Source organism: Mustela nigripes, chromosome 15, assembly GCF_022355385.1.
Source record: "Mustela nigripes isolate SB6536 chromosome 15, MUSNIG.SB6536, whole genome shotgun sequence".
NCBI classification, from domain to species: domain Eukaryota; kingdom Metazoa; phylum Chordata; class Mammalia; order Carnivora; family Mustelidae; genus Mustela; species Mustela nigripes.
Genome location: NC_081571.1, coordinates 16,796,627 through 16,820,440, shown reverse-complemented (window position 1 = coordinate 16,820,440; position 23,814 = coordinate 16,796,627). Strand labels below are relative to the sequence as shown.

At 33.6% G+C, this 23,814-nt stretch overlaps 1 protein-coding gene across 3 annotated transcripts in view; it reads right to left on the bottom strand.

Annotated features, from left to right (window-relative positions):
• Positions 1-23,814, bottom strand: part of NBEA (neurobeachin) — a 682,324-nt gene that overhangs the window by 327,384 nt on the left and 331,126 nt on the right. For all 3 annotated transcript variants that reach the window (XM_059377712.1, XM_059377713.1, XM_059377714.1), the window contains one exon: positions 2,906-2,970. In XM_059377712.1, the coding sequence (XP_059233695.1) occupies positions 2,906-2,970 (65 nt within the window). The remainder of the gene's footprint in view (positions 1-2,905; positions 2,971-23,814) is intronic.

Here is a 23,814-nt window from a genome sequence, read left to right as displayed (position 1 = left end):
AATAAATGAGTATCTACTTATCCATTCATCTACTGAAGGACATCTTGGTTGCTTCCATGTTTTGGCAATTATGAATAAATAAATGAGTATCTACTTATCCATTCATCTACTGAAGGACATCTTGGTTGCTTCCATGTTTTGGCAATTATGAATAAAGTGGTATAAACATCTGTGTGCAGGTTTTTACATGAACATAAGTTTTCAAGTCCTCTGAGAAGATATAAGGGAGAATAACTGCTAGATCTGCAGTAAGAGTATGTTAAGTTTTGTAAAAATCTACCAACCTATTTTGCAAAGTGGCTGTACCATTCTGTATTCTCACCACCAATGAATGAGAGTTCCTGCTGCTCTATATCCTGGTCAGCACTCAGTGTTGTCAGCGTTCCAGATTTTGGTGATTCTATTAGGTGCGTAGTAGTATCTCGTTGTTTTTATTTGTATTTCCCTGATGACTTATGATGACAGGCATATTTTCCTAAGCTTATCTGCTGTATGTAGATCTTCTTTGCTGAGGTGTCTGTTAAGGTTTTTGCCTCATTTTTTAATCAGGTTATTTTCTTATTATTAAATTTTAAGAGTTCTTTGTATATTTTAGAGAACAGTCCTTTATCAGAAGTGTCTTTTGCAAATATTTTCTCCCAGTCTGTGGCTTGTCTTTTCATTCTCTTGACACTGACTTTTGTAAAATGGAACTATTTAATTCTAGACTACCAACTCTTTCTTTCATGGATCATGTCTTTGGTATTATATCTAAACAGTCATCACCAAACCCAAGGTCATCCAGATTTTCTCCTATGTTATCTTCAATACACTTTAGTTTTGTATCTTACATTCAGATCTCAGATCCATTTTGAGTTAATTTTTGTGAAGACTATAAGGTCTTTATCTAGATTTATATTTTTGCACGTGGATGTCTAGCACCATTTACTGAAAATGCTATCTTTGTTCTATTGTATTGGTTTTTCTTAGATAAGTTTTTTGAAAACCCTGATACTCCTACCACTGGAGAATATACCCTTTTCAGTCTAGATTAAGTGTCCTCTCTTATACTTGTATTAATACCTATCCCATCTCTATCACAGCACCCTTATAATATGGTATGTGTTATTCTAATATTTGCCTTTTCCCAAAAATTCAGAACCATGTTTGTCTCCTTGACTTCTCTATTCCCATCTCCTATAATAGTATTTGGTATGTAGTAGACACTGAATAGACATTTGCTGTATTGATGTACACATGATCTATTCTTTCATATTATAACTACTCGTGTTTTAATTTTTGTTCCAAAATCATCTTTCTTAACAAGTGGTATGTAAAGTGAAAACAAAAATCTATAATAGAACGAATAACATTATGGTGAACATTTTGAAGGTTTCTATAATTCCAACTTTTTTCCTAGAAAGCAAAATAAAATGAACTCCAACCTTTATCACTGAACAGTAAAATAGGATCAAAACTAAAACCTCTGATATCAGCAAAATTTCCCCCCCTTCTCTTTTCTAAGACAATAGCTATAATCTTAAGTGCTGAATATTCAATTATATTAACTCTTCAGAGAGTTACTGACGACAAGATAATTTCTGTTTTCTTCCTTCCCAGTAGAAACAAATTGACAAAATTAGCATGTATGTGAATTGAGAGATTTCTATAACTGATATGAAAATGAATAGTCTGGGCAACATTTTTTTTTCTATTTTTCATCCCCTTAAGATGGATAATAATCATGATCAATTTTTATCACAAAATAGTTTTATAAGAACTATAGTATGCTATTATTATGTAAAATTCGTATTTATATTATAAAAGAAAACTGTTATTTTCCTGCATCTTTTGCTTTGTGGTGAATGTAAAACTTATTCTAACTTCTAGAGGTGTGTTATTATGACTAAAAATAATTCAGTCATGGAATATGTTTAAGTGAGGAATATACAATAAAATGAATTATAAAAACAGAGGTTATGTCTCTGCATTATAATAAAGTGATAGGAGAAAACTATTACTAAAAAGGAATCCTAAAGAGCATTTAACTTTTTAAAAATAGGTTTCATTACCATATATAAACTAATTTTCAGAGAATATCTTGTAAAATATTCTTTCATGACATCTCCCTGGACAAAGAGAAGTTTTATATACAGTAAGCATTATTCCCTTATCATCAACTTAATTAAATATAGTTTCAAATAAGAAGTAAGTAGATTATGCCAAATATTCAGTTGTTATTTTCCAGAGAATACGTTATAGCATAGAAAAAACATTGTAGTGGATGCAGGACATTGGCTGACAGAAGCCATACATCTCAAAATGGTGACAGTTAACATCTGTCTCAATGTATCCACTGCCAATAAAGTACTGGAAAAACCACAGTGAACAACTGTTTATCCTAAAGTGATAAGTATAATAATGGGCCCAAACACAAATTTACTTACAGCATCATCTTAACAATGGGGCATATGAATTCCTAACCTGACCATATTTAACATTCTTCACATTTTCAGTGGGATATCCAAGAGCATGATATGTTCAGGTAAAACGGCTTCACATGAACTGAGATGGGCTGAGGGAGCAAACACTGAGCAAGGCTTTGAAAACAGATGGAGTGGCAGATGGGACTGCAGACTGGGTTCACTTGATCTGTGTTAAACAACTCTACTACCCAGTAAGACGGGGCTCAAATCTTACAGAAGCCTTATAAAGTTCGTTCCTTTAGTTCATAGATGCTTTTCCCCACCCTAAAAATAAATATGATTTATATCTTAAACTTTGTTCCTTTTAATTACCTGTGTGATAAGTTATTTAACTCAAGTATATTTTCTTACTCATTTTTGGAACAGATGGTAGGAGAGCAGTTGCCTAGTGGAATAAAATGTACATGGATTAATTGTCTAAAAATTGTAAAATTAATTACCTTCCTTCATTGATGAGTTCAATAAATGCAAGTCCTGCATTCTTCTGAATAGAATTCTGCCATTCCTAAAGGAGAAACCAAACCAAATATCAGAAAAATGAGCATGTAAACAAAAGTAACATCTGGTTTAAGGATCATATTGATGTTGTTAACAACTTCCATGTTACATCATTTCTAAATTTAAATCTATTTCTAACATATGTTAAAATATTTTGTAAGAAATCGAAATTTTAAAAGTAGCTCTGTATCACTTAGTTCAGAAGATGAATATGAATTCCCAGTAAATTTCAGGCTTGAAATTTACTGGATTGAGAAAGTGAGACACAGGTTACAGAAGGCTCTCAGCACAAAGCCTCCTTCCAAAAGAAATAAAATAACTAGTCATGCAACTATACAAGCACTAGAATCATCAGGGAAAGAAAATATTAGCTCTGAATATAGAGATTTTTCACTGAGGCTGCAAAACAAAAATCAGAATTATATACAAGAGATTAAATTGATTTGGAAATGTTCTAGTTACACATGCATTCCAAGTGACTGAAAACTACGTAGGAAAAAGGGTTACGAATGAATTCTTTTGAATTTGCAAAAAAAGGGGGGGGGAATAATATACCATAAGTGACTCTTAATCTCACAAAACAAACTGAGGGTTGCTGGGGGGAGGGGGTTTGGGAGAAGGGGGTGGGATTATGGACATTGGGGAGGGTATGTGCTTTGGTGAGTGCTGTGAAATGTGTAAACCTGGTGATTCACAGACCTGTACCCCTGGGGATAAAAATATATGTTTATAAAAAATAAAAAAAAAAATTCAAAAAAAAAAAAACTATATCCAAATGAAACCTCTCTTTGCTAATCTAGTTTAGAATATATTTGTTCATTTGGCAGTTCCACAGTGTCATCATTATAAATTTGTCATTGTTTTAGTGTTGGATTAGGAAAGTATACTGCTTATTTTGTATTCTTCCAATGGCATATTTAGAATATGCCTTAGCCATTTTTTAAGCCCTTTTTAAAGGGTATTGGTTTCTTTTAGTGATTTCAATTTTTTGCTTTTTTATATACCTGGTAAGTTGCATTTTTGGGATTAAAAATCACATCCCTTTCAATAGTACTATAAATAAATGCCTCCTTAATACATTTTATACAAGATCCCTATTGATCACTCACATCACTCATCTATAGGTAATTTTTCTCCACGAGAAAAGTTGCTAAGTTGCTACACACCATGGTAGTCAGCTGACTTGTCACAAATTCACTTTCATAAAAAACAGTCTCTATGTCAACCCTTTCCTCTACTCTTGATCATATTGCCTTTTTAAAGCTTTGCATATATACTGGGAATAAATGTGGTCCCAAAAAGTAGGTACTTGGATTTGTAAATATTTTCTGCTCGAAGTAAATCTGTGAAGAATTACAGAAGAATGCATCATGATCTGTTTCCCCAGAAGGGAGAATCAACAACTTGGGAAAAGAGATGTGGAAGCCTGGGGACAGTAATGATCGTACGAAGGCCTAAATGCTTCTATGGTTTGCTAAATGGTTTTAGCAAAGCCACTTTTAGCTATCATATATAATCTTTAATGAAAATTCATCTAAATGACAAGATCACTATAGCATTTTACAGTGCTTATTAAAACTTTAAAATCATTCCTGTTGAAAATAATTACAGCAAACTTTTTCCTATATTTTAATAAAATGGTTTCTATTATCATCGTTTTATATATTTTGTATATTCCCATATATTTATTGCAAACCAATATCCCACAAAATGTGCAAATTTCTCAGGAAAACTTGATATTTATTGTGATATTAGCTTCGAGAGAAAACTGACTCTTATTTTAAAAGAATCATGACACTCTGAAGAATAAATTCTTACAGACAACTTCTTAAACATGATTTCCTTTATAATACTGTTTGTACACCAATGCTCTTTTATCAGCAGAAACTTTAATATGCATAGGATTTTTCAAGAAGATATTTCAAAGTACATATTCAGGTACTACATATGCATCCCAAATTATACCATGTCTAGAAGATCATAGAGTAAAATGTTTTAAAAACTCTGTTCAGATCAAAGATCAAACAAAAGATACCTGTGAGGTGCTTCAGCCCATGAGACACTAATTTGCAATCTTTGATAAAGGAACAGCAGAAATAACTCTGAGTCAAGTCAAGGACATTAGAGTTTAAAGGATGAGGAAAGCCAATGAAAGTATATGACTGCAAAACTTCATTCAAGAATATATGTTTTAGAAGTGTGATTTGTCATTTTTGAGCCAGAGAAAACAGTAGAAGATCGTTTTATATGCCTTTCTAGAAGAGAAACAGTAAGGGCTTATAATGCACTGGTGTTTTGAATAGGGAAATGGAAATTAAGAGACAATACAAAGAAAAGATGTCAGGACTGGATAAGAAATTGGATTTAAGGGCTAAAGTAAAAAAGTGGAACAGTATAGAGTTTAAGTTTTTAGCATGAATGATAGAAAGAATGGTAATATTACTATGCAAATAAGGGTACCCATTTAAGGAAAATCATAGGGTTGTCTTTTATTTTATTAATACATAAGGTATTATTTGTTTCAGGGGTACAGGCCTGTGATTCATCAGTCTTACACAATTCACAGCACTCACCATAGCACATACCCTCCCCATTGTCCATCACCCAGCCACTCCATCCCTCCCACCCCTAGGGTTGTCTTAAGTTTATATTTGTTGGATTTAGAGTGATGATGGTATATCAAAATGGAATGTGGAATTTGGAATTATTTGCACAAAAATATTGTTTAAGGCAAACCATCAGGCAAAAGTCTCTAAAGATGGAATGAGCACTGGGTGTTATAGGCAACTGATGAATCTCTAAATTCTACCTCTGAAACTAATAATATACTATATGTTAACTAAACTGAATTTAAATAAGAATTGTTCAAAAAAGAAGAAACACAAGGAGGATGAAAAGACCTAGGTCTGGATGAATTTTGGGAATCATTCAAGCTTTTAAGATTAGGAAAAGAAGCTGAAAATAGGCATAAGAAAAGATCTAACAAAATTTAAGAATAGCAGCAAAGTATTATAGTACCATTTAAAAGAAAATAGTTCACTTAATACACAGGCTTAACAAAACAAAAACATACAAAAAAAAAAACCCCTTTGATCATTAACATTCTCTTTTTTAGTGATTAAGGATTTAAGTTTTACTGCATGTGAACTATAAAACACAAAATATGGTAAAGCACAAAGTGCATGAAACATACATTGAAAAGCACACACACACACAAAAAGATGCCATTCCAAGGAAGGGGATAGAAAGCTAAAGCCACACCAGCTGTAGCTCAGAACTGGCAGAGGAGCTGATGCCTGAGCTGCCCATCTCTGATGCTGGAGGTGGATCTGGGAATGGAATTGGCACTAGATGTATAGCTAGATCAGCTCTAGAGATGATGCCGAATCTGGCTGTATCTCAGACTGCAATGCTAGAGGTGGTTGTGGAACTGACTCTAGTTCTGGGCTGACTTCATGTATGTTGCCAGACCTGATAGGAAAACTGGTGATGGAGAGGACTCTAGTCTGGATCTGATAGTGTCTCTGAGGCTAGAACTGGAGCTGGAGCTGCCACTAAGTCTGGAGCTGGTACGAGAGCTCCTGCTGATATTGGCTGTAGCTCTGCAGCTAGCCCCAGCACTATTTCTGGAGCTAGTGCAGAAGGTGGCTCTAACTCCAGAGTTGCTGGTAGGATGAGTTCTGGACTTGGCCCTAGCTTTGCAGGTGCTGCTGAAGCAAGTACTGCCAATTAATGACGGAACTTCCTCTATCCCTGGAGCTGGCTCTAGCTCTGCTCTGTAGCTGGTCTGGAGCTGATTCTAGCTCCAGAGCTGGCACTGCTTTCAGCTCTGGAGATGGAGGAGGTCCCAGAGCTGTGTGAAACTCTAGAGCTTGTTCAAGAGCTGGCCCAAACTATAGGTGCTGCAGCTGGTGCCAGAGCTGGCATAAGAGCTGCTGCCTACGCTACTAACAGCACTTTTGAAGCCATTATCTAGAGTTGGCAACCTGACACGAAAGACACAGACCAAGATAAGGTACAGAAGAGATACTGGGAACAGCAACAGCAACACAAGAAAAAAGGAAACCTGGAAAATGAGAGACAGTGAAACAACAGGGAAAAAAATCTGTAATTACACCGTTGAGATACATGAAGATATTGCAAACATCAAAAAAAAAAAAAAAAAAAAAAAAAGAAAGAAAGAAAGAAAAAGAAAAAAAGCAAGCAAGGAAGCAAGCAAGCTTAAAAGACAAAGTCACAAGCATCTCCCAAAAGTATAGAAGAAAAGATAAGGTGCCAACAAAAAGATAGAGGGATGAAACAACAATACAATAATAAAAATAAAGAAATTAAGAAAATTAGAGGATCTCCAACAGAAAGACCATATACATTGATTAGGAACTGTAGAAAGAGTGAATGGTGAAGAGAGAATGGGGAACATGGAAGAGAGGAAATTATCAAATAAATTTAAAACTGTTCCCAGAAATGAAATATCTGACTTAAAACCCCTAGCAAACCACATTATCATAAAATTCTCCTTAACATGAGGGTCAAGGAAAAGGCTAACAAGAAAAAAAGTTTGTACAAAGAATCAAGAATAAGAATGAAACTTAACTTCTCAACAGTAAAGCTAGGAAAGAGAAGAAAAGGAAACACTGCTTGCATGGTTATGGAGAACGTAACACTCAGAACACAACACCACAACTATCAATAACATCCAAAGATAGACCAGTTTCAGACATGCATAAACATTTGCTTTTCATCCATTCTCTTTCCAGAACCTAGTGATGGTGTACTCTGCCAAAACGAGGGTGTCTCTCCCACAGGAGAGACAAGATTATGTTGTGACAGTTACTGAACCTTGGGGGCTTAAACAACAAAGATGTATTTCTTGCTCAAGCTCCATGTCCATTGCGGGTGTTCCCCTCTACATCCTCATCAGCCTCACTCTGGGAGCCAGACAGACAACGCAGCCACTGTCTGGAATGCTGTCGGCTGCCAAGGTGGAAATAGATAATTTTTATCAGATTACAGAGAGTAAAAAATTTTGAATGACAATTTATCATAGCCATATACATAGTTTTGACTTCAGAGTTGTTTTTTGGGTAAGCAGGCAAAATAATTCCTTAGTTTGCTGATGACAATATAATGCTGTTGACAGGCTTTGTTATTTGAGTTCAACTTCTTCCTCAGAAAGGCTGAAGTAAGAATTGTTCTTTTCTCAAAATTCTTACCTAAATCAGAGCTCACAAAAGAGGCTCTATCTTGTTTTTCTGCCACCTCTCATTTTCTTTCCTCAGGCAGAAATAGGCATCAAATAGTTAAGTGACACAGAATTTTAAAACAACATAAACTGAAATACCGATTTTCCAAAATGGAGTTCAACATTCGCTAGCTTAAAAGTGTTGTTCGGTATGTCTCTAAACCTCAATTTACTCTTTTTATGTTTTATGTATGCACTATATGATTAGATCTTAGGTAATGCATCTTTGAAGGAGAAGCCACATTTTATTCATCTCTAGTAACTAAACAGCCAGAAGAAACAAATGATGTAATTTCTACAATGACTATACTACAGCATTAAGGCAACAAGAGGTCAATTCTATTAGGTTAGTGACATTGGATGGAAAACAAAGAAAAAAAATCCTATGAATAAAATGTAAGAAATATTGTATTCCCTAGTAATCTGTTTTCTAGGGTTTGTTGATAGTTATTTGCTATTCACATTTGAGTATTTTCTTCCTTATGATAGAAGTCTACTGGGTTGCACATTAACATGTTCTGAATGAGAATAGAGTGATTTTACAGGCTTTGTCTTAAGTAAGGGTCAAAGTGGATTCCACCTAATGTTAAATGAGTATAATTCAAGTTCTGAAGGTTTTCAAATTTCCCAAATAACTGTAACAACCAATATGCATAATTTCAATTTATCAAGTCAATTTCAGCTAACCATATTAACAACCAAGGTCACAAAAATGCTACCAATTGTCTTTCTTTAAGAGGACTTAGGTTTTCAATTTTCAAACTGTGGTATGAGATAAAAAAAAGTGCGAGGCAGGAGATAAACGAAGTCCCAGGATATTCACAGTAATCTCTCTGGCATCTGAGGGAAAAAAAAGTCGAGTAATTGAATTCAAAATTATGAGTAATATAGGAATGATACAGTAAAATTTAAAATACGAGTTTTAAAACCAAAGAACAAATCATGTTCATGCTTACAGTGGGCTGCATGGGGTACAGTTAGGTCCCCTTCCCCTCCTTCCAACTATGCTGCATTCCAAGGGGCTGCTTCAATAGAAGAGTTGGGAAAGTAACGACCTACGCCATAGAAATTGCACCAGACCTAGAGATTTGAAGTATGTTTGCATCACCAGTTGTCTGGGATTTAGAGAATTCAGTCTCTCCTGGTTTTGGTGAATTTTAAACAAACATTTCATAAGGCAATGAAGAAAACATGGAATTTTTTTCTTCCAACTACTTAGAAAAACTAAATGAGAGAGAGAAAAGGGGATAACAAATATTCCTCACAAGATGAAGTGTATTTTCCCTCTCAGAAAATGTCAGGATCAAATGTGTTTTTAAAACTTACATAATGATTTCTGAGTGACAATTGTAAAAGCACAAATTATTTAGGCATCTTTATCTGAAAATTCCAAACTCAGAAAAATATGGTCCTGAGTACAGAATAGTAAATAAAAACACAGGCGTGCAAAGAAAAAACCTGGACTGTGAAGGGAAAAGTGTCCTATAGGAAAACTATAACTTGTAACAACCGTTTATGTTGGCAAGACAATAAATCTTTTTTTCTAAGCAGGTAGCAGGGTGAGGAGCAGAGGGAGAGGGAGAAGCAAACTCTCGGCTGAGCAGAGAGCCTGATGTGGAGCTCTGTCCCAGGACCTTGGGATCATGACCTGAGCTGGAGGCAGAACCTTAATCAAATGCGTCACCTAGGCACCCTGACAAGGCAATAAATCTTCGAGTGTTTAAAAAGAAATGATTATTTTAAAACTTTGGAAATGGGATCAATCCTAAATCATTATTTTCTCAATGCCTAATACTTTCATTAGTCAGAAAATAGTCCATCTGAAATATAATTCTTTATATTTTGTAGTGATTTGCTCATACATATTTCTCCCCACTAGATCATAAATTGGTTATTGAAAGGAAGGATCTTATTTTATTTAACTATACATACCTACTAAGCAGCAAGTGTCTGGCATACTGTATAGACGTAATGTATTTTTGTTATTGAACTAAATTTAATCCTCCCAAATCAAGGGCATCACTTAAATCTATGGTTCTCAATTTGCCTGAAGAAAAGAATCAACAGGGGAATTCTTAAAAAGTACTAATCATAACAGAATAATCTCTAAGGATAGGGCCCAGGCAGAGAATAATTTAGTCATGAGGTGATGTATATATTTTCTTTCAAGTTGATCGATTATTTAAGTTTCCTTTCTAAATTAGTGTATTACTGCATCATAATTACATAATTTACACCATAATCATTGAAGTATCCACATCTCTAAACTAACATCATTATGAAGGTCCTTTTCAGCTCTGACACGGCATTTCATTCCCATGAGTGGTATTTTTGTAAGATTGAAAGTGTTAACTTATTTTGACTGTGTAAAACCATAAGTGACTCTTAATCTCACAAAACAAACTGAGGGTTGCTGGGGGGAGGGGGTTTGGGAGAAGGGGGGTGGGATTATGGACATTGGGGAGGGTATGTGCTTTGGTGAGTGCTGTGAAATGTGTAAACCTGGTGATTCACAGACCTGTACCCCTGGGGATAAAAATATATGTTTATAAAATAAAAAAAAAAAAGAAAAAAAAAAGAAATGTGAGTAACGAATGAGGCTAGGCGATCATCATATTCTTTTATGTTGGTGCACATTTGATTTTGTATTTCAAAAAGTGGGTTTTTAAAAAAGATTTATTTATTGAGAGACAGAGAGAGAGCGAGAGAAAGAGACAGAGTGTGTCCAAGTGCAAGGGGCAGAGGTAGAGTGAGAGAATCCCAAGCAGACTCCATGCTGAGCAAGAAGCCTGATATGGGGCTCAATCTCATGACCCTGAGATCATGACCTGAGCCAAAACCAAGAGTTGGACACTTAAGTGATTCAGCCACCCAGACACCCCAAAAAGTGTTTCTTAAATGTACACTACCATGAAACTGGGATTCTAGGAGTTTCAAAAGAAAAATTAGGTAAAATATTGAAAGGATGACAAGAAAAGTACTTGCATATAGAAAGGAACTAAGTGTTGTAGTTGCTAACGTATGAACTACATTGAGAGTTGATAAACGGGATATGGCTGGACAGGGAAGACACTTTAATCACTGTCTTAGCTTTCTAACCATTCCCTCTGACAGGTAGATTTAGAGAAATTACTTAAAACAAGGGAAATGGATACATGAGAATGTACACAGAAGGATAATAACTTATTGTCATTTCAACAAAGACAATTTTTTGACAATGTCAGGAAAAAAGTGTACTTTAAAATTGTGTCTACATAGGATTCCAGAAAATCTTCTGACATTTAAGAAAGCACACACACACACACACTCATTCAACTCCTGAAAAAAAAAAAAAAAAAAGAACATCTATAAGAAAAGGTGTAAATTAAATATAGGCATCAAATTTTTGTCTTCATGGGAAACATACTAAACTGGGTTTGAATGCCTGCAGAGAGCTGCCAAGTCTTTAGACAGCTTTGTCATAATTTTTTAACTCTTCTGTATGGATGCATAAAATTTCCTCAAGATGAAGGACTTTTTCAGAGAAATGGATATCAAGTTAAGGATCCTTTGAAACTAAACACTTTGAAGACAAATAGGTTCCAGAAGGATGACAATGAAATCCCTATGTTCTCTTCAACAATCACTTCATGGTAGTTAGATGACCTAGGACAAACCTCAGACACAGGACATAATATTTTTTCCCACCAGTTTTTCCTCATCTACGTCAGCTCAATGCATATTTCTCTTTCCCTTTAGCTTTGTATACAATTAAGTAAACCAACTTAATGTCCTTCAAGACTCAATTCATCTCAAAATCTTTGAAAATATAGAAAATATTTCAAGGTTAAAAAGGGAGGTTAAATTGGAATCTTGTCTTCAGGAACTCCAGATCTGATTTTTTACTTTCTATACCCTTAATGTCTATTTATCATTTACGGCCATTAAAAGAGGTTGGTAAATGCCTCAAAAATTTTTCTAGTGAATGTTCATTATAACTGGCATGCTTATTAATTCTCTGCAGTAAGAGAAATTAATAAGTACAAGGATCAAAGTAAAAATGTACTATATAGAGAGAAAACTAGATTTATGTCATGTGTTCAATGTATATGAAAATAAATATTCAAGTATTCAACATATCATCTGTTCTCATTTTCATTGCTTTTGTTTTTTTGTTTAAGATTTTATTTATTTATTTGACAGACAAGTAGGCAGAGAGGCAGGCAGAGAGAGAGACACGAGGAGACAGGCTCCCTGCTGAGCAGAGAGCCTGACGCAGGGCTCAATCCCAGAACCCTGGGATCATGACCTGAGCTGAAGGCAGAGGCTTTAACCCACTGAGCCACCCAGACACCCCTTCATTGTTTATTTTTGTGAACATCTTACTAAAAGCATTATAGGTAAAATTGGATATAAAAAATGAACAAGATGAGATTGGGAGGGAGACAAACCATAAGTGACTCTTAATCTCACAAAACAAACTGAGGGTTACTGGGGGGAAGGGGGTTTGGGAGAAGGGGGTGGGATTATGGACATTGGGGAGGGTATGTGGTGATTCACAGACCTGTACCCCTGGGGATAAAAATATATGTTTATAAAAAATAAAAAATTAAAAAAAAAAGAAGAAAGAAACAGTATATGCTCCACAAATAAGTGTGGAGGATATGGGGAGTTAGAGAGGAGAAGGAAGTTGGGGGAAATTGGAAGGGGAGATGAACCATGAGAGACTATGGACTCTAAAAAACAATCTGAGGGGTTTGAAGTGGCGGGGGGTGGGGGTGGGAGGTTGGGGTACCAGGTGGTGGGTAATATAGAGGGCACGGATTGCACGGAGCACTGGGTGTGGTGAAAAAATAATGAATACTGTTATGCTAAAAATAAATAAAAAATAAATTTTAAAAAATGAATAATCAATAGCAAAGAGATTAATATGAAGGTCAACCACAGAAAAATCATTAGGTAATATAGAAATACATCTAGTGGGTTACTAAAATTGGTGTATCATATAAACAGGTTTCCCTGGATCCTAACAGATCACTAAATTATATAAATATATTTAACACTTTTTATTACAAATATTCATATGTGTGTGTATATGTACATATACATATACACATAAACATATACTTGTACTTGTTTTTCTAATGAAAAATAATCTAGGTTATTTTACAAGGTACTTTTAAACAGCTTTTTTTCTATAACTGTGAATACATACAATAAACAAGCCTATTATATGCTAAGTTGTTGAGGATACTTCTTCCTTGGTGAGAAAACATCTGCTACTAGAAATGATCAGAAAAAGATCAAAGCTATTTAAGAAATAACTTTATTAAATATAAAAATAGTGGCAATTTTTAATATTTTCTATTTAGATAGAAAAACAGTAAAAGCTAGGATAGGATTTAAAAAAAATTTTTTTTTAAAGATTTTATTTCTTTATTTGACAGAGAGAGAGCGAGAGAGCACAAGCAGGGGAGCTTCAGAGGGAGAGGGAGAAGCAGGCTCCCTGCTGAGCAGGGACCACCCTCCACCATGTGGGACTTGTTCTTAGGACCCTGAGATCATGATCTGAGCCAAAGGCAAACGCCTAACCAACTGAGCCACCCAGGCGCCCCAAGAACAGGATTAAAAAAAAAAAACTTTAAAATTTGTGCCTTTTTAATTAAAAAATTATAAATTTAAATTAAAAACTAAAAACAAATATGCAACATTTAAAATATTAGGGTTTATCTCATTCAAATATGCAGTTTAAGATTTAATGCTAATGTGGTTTTAAAGGACTTCAGTTTGCTAGAACAATAACTTCTAAAACTTGGAAATAAAACAAATCCTGTACTGGTCTGTAATCAATGAAAAACAGGACTATATTTCTCTAATTTCCAAGATTTATCATGGAAAAGGTATTTACTTCTGTTCAACAAAATTCGTTTCTGAAGAGCATATCACATGTTTGAGTCATGACTGATATACAACTATTTTATCTTAAGTTGCACTGTTTTGTTAATATTACTCTTTTGATGATCTTTGAGTGTCATATTTTTCTAGGGCTGAGAATTAGTGTATCAGTAGATTGATTCTCAAAACACAATAACTTAAGAAAAGTATATAGTAAAATATAAATATAAAGGAAATTATACCATTAGCTTAAGAGCTCCAGACTGTATTTAACTATGGCATAAAAATGCTGGGTATTATTAAGCTACTATGCAAGTTTAACTTCTCAAAAACTGTTCATATATAACCTAATGATACAACAGACATTTGATATTTCTCAAAATGCACATCCTAAGACCTTTGTACTTAGTCATGTTTTGAGACTACCACCTAGGCCTATACTATAACCCACAATAAAAGATCATTATAAAAACTGCCTTATTTTCAAGAATAAATAGAAAATAACCATGTTGCTTTGAGCTGTTGATGCTTTGTTGCTGCTTGGCTAATTCATTCCCACATACTAAATTTGTAGCACACACAGTCTCAATTCATGCCTTGGTAAAATAATAAATCACACTATTCCAGTCATCTATGTACCACTTAGGAACAGAAGGAACTTTCAGTGTTAAATCCTGAATGCTAAGATCCTGTCATGCGTCACTGGCATAAAGCAGAATTATGTACAGTTACATTAAATATTTTATATTTATTCATGAATAATCACGTAGCAATAGGTGTATAAGCGAGTATAAGAATGTTAGTGTTGTAGAAACTTAGATCTCATTATTTTTAACCCACTGCAAGAATCTTTGACATACAATTAGCTGATTTTTGCTTGGACACCTATAATATTCTGGGATTCTGGAAAAGCTTATTCTACTTTTGGACTATACTAATATTAAACAACAAAAAGCACAGATATTCATATATGAAAGAGAGAGCATCCTAAGACCTTTGTACTTAGTCATGTTTTGAGACTACCACCTAGGCCTTTACTACCTACCAGCATCTATTACTCACATGTGGCTATTACAAGTATGTGAAATGCAGCTAGTAGGAACTGATATGAGTTCTATTAAAAAGTATATACCTGGTTAATTTTAAATAATTGATAAACTTGTGTGGTGTTTTGACTTCTGAACAATGACTTGTAAAGTTGGCTCCCTCAAGGAACTGTTACTTGTGAGTAAAATTGTGTTTGTCATTATAATTAACACAAGCTAGTAACAATTTAAAAACAATAAAAAAAAGCACATGGGTGGTGGCTCAGATGGTTAAGCATCTGCTTTTGCTCAGGTTATGGTCCTGGGGTTCTGGGATGGAGTCCTGCATCAGGTTCCCTGTTCAATGCGGAGCCTCCTTCTCCCTCTACCTCTCTCTCTATTCTCATTCTATTTCTAATAAATAAATAAATAAAATCTTCAAAAAAATAAAATAAAAAATAAAAACAACAAAAAAGTGTCCACAAGTGTGCATGTGTGTGTGTTCACACACACACATCTATCTGATTTGAAAGACTTATTATAAAAAACAAGGATATAAAATCTTAACTATTTTTATATTCATGACATGTTGAAATGATACTTAGGTTAAATAAAATATATGAAAATTAATCTCATCTGTGTCTTTTTTACCTTTCTAAATGTGGTGATTAGAAAATTCTAAATTGTACATGACTCACATTTCATTTTTTCAAACGATACTGCTGTAGAGTACCAATTGGGAAAACAATTGCTGTTACAAGAACAATTTCCACTTATACTAATAACAAAAGAAATAACTTTGCATTTATGTGTAGAAATGTAGTTTGAAAAAATATTTATTCAGTGACTAATTGTTATTACTCCTGAGTAATGAAAATATGAGGTAAGGGCAAATTTTATATAACCTTCTACTATTCTAAAACTGTTTTTTCTTTAATGTACAGGAAATACTCTTGAATAAAATATCATCTTGGGCATATACACTTAAATTATTTTCAGCAAGGGTACCAAGACGATTCAACAGAAAAGAATGGTCTCTTCAACAAATGGTGATGGGAAAATTGGATATCCACATCCACAAGTATGAATTTAGATCCTTACTTGGATCATATATAAGAAATAACTCAAAATGGATCAAAAACCCAAATCTAGGAAATAAAACTATTAGAAGAAAATATAATGAAAAGTCTGTATGAACTCAGATTTGGCCATGGGTTCAAAAATATGATACCAAAAGTATAAGCAACAATAACAACAAAAGTAAACAAACTGGACATCACTGAAATAAAAAAAAAATTGTGTGTCAAAAATCACTATCAAAAGAATGAAAATAACCTAGAGAAGAGGAGAAAATATTTGCAAATCACCGACTTGATAAAGATTTTATATCCAGAATAAAATACACGTAAAACCCAACAATGAAAAAAAAAACCCAAACAAACTCAATTAGAAAATGGAAATGGATGTGAATAGACATTTCTCCAAAGAGGATACAAAATTTGCCAATAGATGCATGCAAAGATGCTCAACATCATTAGTCATTAGGGAAATTAAAATCAAAACTACATGAAATACCATTTTCCACTCACCAGGATGACGATAATTAAACAAAAACAACATATTAAAACAACAACAACAAAAAGAGAAAATAATAAGAGCTGGAGCAGATATGGAGATATTGGAAACTTGTTCATTCCTTATGGAAGTATAAAATATGCAGCCATCATGGAAAACTGGGAGTATCTCAAAAAGCGAAAGAGAATTATCACATACCTCAGCAATTCTACTCCGAGGTATATGTTTAAAAGAACTGAAAATAGGAACTCAAAGAGATACTCGGACACCAATGCTAATACAGCAGCATTATTCACAACAGTAAGAAGGGGAAACAACCCATGTGTCCATCAAAATGTAGGTACTATACATAATGGAACATCATTCAACCATCAAAAAATGAAGTTCTGATGCATGTTACAACATGGATGAACCTTGAAAATATTACACTGAGTGAAATAAACTAGACGTAAAAGGACAAATATAATTCCACTTATATAAAATACCAAGAATAGGCAAATCAATGAGATAAAAAGTAGATTAGAGGTACCAGAATCTGGAGGAATGAGATATGGGGAATTACTGCATAGTGGGTACAGAGTTATTGTTTGGGGTACTGAAAATTCTTGGACATAAATTATGATAATGGCTATATAGCACTGTGAATATAGTTAATGCCATTTAATTGCATGCTTAAAAATGGTTAAAAAGCACATTTTATGTTATGTATGTTTTAGCACAATATAAGTATGTATGTAAAATCATCCTGGGGACTGTGTTTTCTCTTTAGTCATGCATTAGCTTAATAAGTAATAATACATATACTATGTGTTGGACCATCTGCTAGGTGTGGGTCACATAATGGTGAATGGAAAAATACAATGAACTTTGTTATGGTATAAATTTGCAGTGTAATTGACATGGATAACATCCATAAAGTAACCTTGGAAGACTTTAAGGCTCTGTATCATCCTTAGGAAGTCTTTCTTTTTGCATAGTTTGAAACAGATATTCTGTTATTTAAAATACTCTCCATAAATATTAAATATACTGATGACACTATATGTAACTAATTTCCTCTACTGGCTGAATGGAATGTTTCCCAAAGAGAAGAAATACTGGACACGATGTTTCTCCTAAAGGGATTTCCAATTAAATGGATAAAAACAATCATGCCTGTATTACATGTAAAGCATCCAGTTAAAACATGTAAACAGATACCTATATTTACTATCTAAATATACTTATTTCAAATGCTAAGGGAAATGATGGAGTGATTAGAACCACATAACACAAATGAGAAAAGCTTTATGAAAGAAAAGAGTTTAGAAATAAATGGAAGATACAAGGTAATAATAGCAATTTTATATTTTGATAATGGTAGTAGTTACATCAATATAAGGAATGAACTTGCTTTGATCTATATACACGCAAATGAATGAATGTAATAGCAAAATAGAAAGATAATGCTGTGGGAAGGGCACATGAACCTCTATGTACTACTTTTGCAACTTACCATGAGTCTATACTTATTAAAACAGTGGAAGAAAAAGAGGACACCAAAAATTACTTATCACATAATAGCCTTTAAAAATAAAATATGTTGAAATATACACAGGATGAAAGTAACAAAACAAAATAAAACAAAACAAAAAACACCACCAAAAAGCAAGAGAATGTATAATGGTAGGGCTGTGACATGCACACACATTGTTTTTGTTATTTTTCAATGTTGTGGTAATATTAATATGCCTGAAGAATTTATATAATGTAAACACTGCAAAATAGACATGGGGAAAAACAAACATACCAAAATAACCAGAAAGAAAGTAAAGGCGTGGATATTGTGGCAAAGTATGGGAAGGGGTTTTGGATCAGGGAGGTGATCTATCAGTGACCCAAGGAAATGGGTTTACCTAGGAATATGCTACCTTCTCCCTCCTTTCCTACAGAAATTATAGCTCTTAAGGATTATTCTACAGGTGGCCAAGGCTTACTGATTTCTTTTTGTCTTGATTTTACTAAAATTGTAAGAATTCACACATGAGAAAAGGACTATTATTTCTCAGATTTTACTACATGCATACAGATGAACTCAGAACTTCTGTTCAGTCATCATTTTTCTTCCACTTACAATTTGGGTTGGATATGAATTAATTAATATACAAGGATGAGATACCATGTTTGAGTATCACATATACTACAGGTAGCTTAGAAAATAAATATTTTATCATATAAAAGTGATTAACTCAAAATTTATTATACCTCCTAACTTCGCTAGGAGTTGAAATAAAAGAAACCAATAATGAAATATATGAAAATAATCAAAAGTAATTTGATTTGTATGTTCTTTAAATCTTTGATTAAATTTTCATTGAGGGATGCTGTAAATAGTTGGGTAAATAACAGTAGTTGAGTCGGCTCTCCTGTTGCAATTGTGCAGTAGGCATTGTCCCCAAGATATATACCACGGAAAGTTTCTGATTATTTCATACTTATGTGGTCTTTCTTTTTCCTTCAAAATGTCTATATTTTTACTATATATTTTCTAATAATGTTAATGTTCTAATAATTTTATTATAACCCAAGTCGAAAGTAATCTTTATACATCATTATATTTTCAATTTCCTGTTATACTTCTGTTTATATTTAAGACATATTACAACCGATATATTCATCACAATTCCAAAAACTTTAAATGCCTAATGTGAGGCATTTGTGCCTAATGTGAGATGACATTATACCAGAGATAAAAGTTCAGGTCAGGCACTGTCCAGAGAAAAAGGCAGGGATTTATTAGATAGATATTCAGGAATGAAACCGTGGCTTTATCCCTTCTAAAAAGAGAGGCAGAACTTGTGAAAGCAAACCAGGAACTACCCAATGCTAATCACAAGTTAGAAATTTCTCAATTTCTCTGCCTCAATTCTATGCTATTAACACACTACAATATTTTATATTAAAAAATACCCTTGATGATGGGATGCCTGGGGGGGCTCAGTCAGCTGAGCCTTCAGCTCAGGTCATGATCCCAAAGTCCTGGGATCAAGCCCTATGTGGGGCTTCCTGCTCAGCTGGGAGTCTGCTTCTCTCTCTCCCTTTATCCCCCATTTCTGCTTGTGCACGCTCTCTCTCTCTCACTCTCTCAAACAAATAAATAAAATTGCAAAAAAAAAAAAGTTCGCTTGAGGATATACTGCCTGGAAATGAGTTAACTCCCTACATCACAAATTAAACACAAATAGATATATTATATGGTTACTTAATTTATCCTGCGTTTTATTTGAGTCTTGCCACTGCTCTAAGCATGTCATAAGTCTGTTTCTCACCAGACTTTTGTCAGTTTCCCTGGCCTGAATCTTCTTTCTTCCTTATGCTGTGTAGAAAGTCCATTAGCTGCAACAGATCCATCTTTCTTCTATCTCAATAAAGCTTCCCACAAAAGTCTTACTATTGCTTCACGGGACCAGTTTTCTGAACCATATGTAGTATTTGATTATATTCAACTCAAAATATCATGTCATAATATTTTATTGTCATTGATTTCAAATTCCGCTACGTAACAGTTAACAGTTTCACAGAAAATACCAGACTCCTTTTAGAAATGGAAGAACATTACCAATAAATCTTCAGTAACCATCACAATGCTAATACTAAAGGCAGTCACTTACAAAATAATTGTGACATAATTTCATCAGACAACTAGGATTTCATATTTCCAAAGATGCTTTTTAAAAAAATCTAGTCTACCTCTAGTTCTCTTACACTTAAAATCTTATTATGCACACCCGAATTTTTTTTCAATACTCATGGACAAGTATGCTTTACTAGGTCTCCATATTTAGCTCATCTATATATTTTTTTAACCACCCTCTCCAGTTTATTATAGTTAGAAGGAAAGTATGTCCTTTTCCTTTGTACCATCTGAATAAACTGTATCAATTTGGAGAAAAAATGAAAAATTTCAAAGTTCAAAGGCCAAATCATTTGGAAAAGGAAGACTATTCTTCAGTTGTGGTTCTTTTGTAAGTGCTGTGTTTAGAAGTCCTGGGTCAGAGCCTTGATTACATCAGTGCAGTCACTAAAGTCCTTTTTACTTAAGTATACGAAATAGTTAGAAAAAAATAAAGGCAAATAAAACCACAAAATAATTCATGTTAGTAACTCCATACACAAATCCTGAAGACACTTGCAAGGCTGACTTCTATTTTATATTACTTATACATTTGGGGGTTTCTAATGAGAATAAAAATGATTTATTAAGCATACATTTTGCTTAATCAGTACTTCAAGTCAGAAAGTCTGAATACTGGGAGACATTATTTTTACATAGAAGTTTCTCAATTTATAAAACATTTTCTATTGACAGATAAGGCACAGAAAAATCCAAGTGACATCTGCTAAGCTTTACTTAGGAAAACTTAAAGAAATCCTACGGGATAACATCACTCAATTTTTCCTGGAGTAACTCTGATGGAGACTTCCTAAAAAAAAAAAAAATCTGGAAATAATTAGAAACTATTATAGTACCTAAAAAAGTTTACTTGAAAACTAAATCTGCTATTCATCAAAGACCATAATACACTCAGAATAATGTAATGGAAAAATAAGGTACACATATAGAATAACATAAAGCACCTCAACCAAATCTGATTGCAAAACATAAAAAAGAAAAAAAGAAGGTTGACAGAACACAGTATCAGACCCATGATATACTGAAGCACTATGTTGGAAAAATTGCACTTAACAGATTAAGCAATGATTTTGTTAAACCAGTATATATTGATTATTTTATTTATTTTAATTTACTTCTGTTCATTTTACTTCCAAATGACAAGAAACCATTTTTTTAAAAGATATTAAGCACAACTTTAATACAAATTGAAAGGGAAGAAGAATTAATAGTTAATTCTTAAAATTTGCTCTTGTCAATAAGATCTGCATGGAAAAGAAAAGTATCCAAAATATAGTAAAAAGTATTTTGGGTATTTCTGGAGCAATAAATGCGATATAATGATAATGCTAATAGCTTCTTAAACTAAAAATATGTTCTCTACAGAGACCTAAAATTCCACTGGGGGGTAGACTGGATGGCATGTCCCTTGGAGTTTAAAAGGCTGTCCATATGAACTGAATTATCCTTGACAAGTACCTTCAGACACTTGTAATATGATCTCATGTAAATTTAGACCATATTTTGCACACAAACCAGTGGCGATAGTAAGTTTATTCAGGAGCTCAGATAAGAAGGAAAGAAAAACTGATATCCTTAATAACAGTTGTTCAACATGAAATTTCCAAAATGAAAAGCTTAAAAATAAAAGCATCTAATGTGTTGCAGCAAATGAAAGAAAAACAAATATTAAGAAAAGTGTTGCATTTTTTTTCTTTTCAACCCTTAGCTACCTAGTGTTTCCATGCAAAATTCTATCCTTCAATAGCTTATTTAAATTGGAAAAAGAAAAGCACATTTTAAGCAAATAAATAAACTGGAAAATACCATTTGCACTGGAGTTATAATAACAAAATATAATCAAAATATTACAACAAATCATAACACAGAGCTGTAAATGTTTACAAAAAGCTGACTATAAGGCAAAACAAAAGGACAACTCAGAACTCTGCAGCTTTAAAGATTGCTAAGGATTGCCTTCTGCCTTGGCACAGACAGCCCTACAAACTTTGCTAACTCTCCAGGGATCGGCTCCATCGTCCAAGAGACACATTAAGGCCTGTAGAAGAGAACCAGGCTTTGGAGAGGGCCAGGCCAGGCAAGCGCCTTAGCATCATTAACTGTATTTAGTTTTCTTTATCAGAAGTCTGCTACTGCTATGGTTGTCCTGCTAATGGATGAAAACAGAATATATATCATCTTGAATTTGAGTAGTAGAGAAAAATGAGAGATTATGTTAAGAAATTTTAAAGGCATGTATATTTTTTTGTGGGTCCTTAAAACCAAGATTTTATACATCCATGGAATAATTAACAATTGTCAAAGATCATGTTACAAGCTAATTTCATAGCAGAATAATAAAGTCCTCCCACTTGAACTGTATTAAAGGAAATTACTAATTTGTTTCTTTAAAAATATTTTGTGGAAAGCAACACTTCAGTTTAACAAAATAGCAAAACAATTGGAAACCTTTACAAACATACATTTTGTAGTCACTTAAATGAGGTATATTTAATCCATTAACCACCTGAAATATTTAAATATACTCTGAATTATTTAAAAAATTCAACTTAAAAATCAAACCAAGAGACATGTTTATAATATTGCTTTGCTGAAACACTGAAGGAAAGTGCACTGCATAGAGTGCTTAAATTTCTCACTCTTCCTTTCAATCAATATCTGAGGCAAAGTTTCATCTCTAGGGCCCTTAATGGCAGGAATTCCTGGAGCCAGCAAATGAGTAATGTTAAACCTATGATTAGATGATGAGGCCATCAAAGACACTAGACCCTAATGCTACATTCTTCTTTATTTCTCTGAACTGCAGTAAAACCCTGAGCTAAAGAAGAAGGAATTTTAAGCTACCTTTTTTTTCCCCCACAAAAGCTTTTTTTTTTTTTTTTTAAATAAATGTACATCATCAAGAACTTAAAAGGTCTGAACAGATCTCTCAGAATGTCTCTTGAACTCAGGACTCCAGCATTAGGAAACAATTTTCAAATGCCCTGCAGATGAACTCCTGCCAGGAATGCTGTTTTCTTTAACTTCTTCCTTATTAATATTCTTCTTATTTTTCCTGGCTGAAAAGGAAGGAATGGACCTAATGGTTTCCCTATGAATATATTCTTGAAGAAAGTAAGCCTGAAGACTGGAAATCAATAGGTAAGTTTCGGTTGCTTTGTGTTGGCTAATATTTTAAAGGATCAGTTAAAGCCATATTGTTTATTTGGGAGTTAGTTGTGGCTTTGGGCAGACCTCAAGGTCAGTAACTAGAAAGAGTTTAGATGTATTTTGCTACTGAGGAAGCTAGGAATAAATGTAATAACTACTTATTGTAAACAAACATAACCTGTCTTTCTTATTTTCACATTAAAAAATATTTAATACTTATATGAAAATTAGGATCATTAGGAGACTTGGCAGAGCTAGTAAGAAAAAGACTACTAGGTCCCTAATTTCAGTTATCAGAAAAATGTTTATATA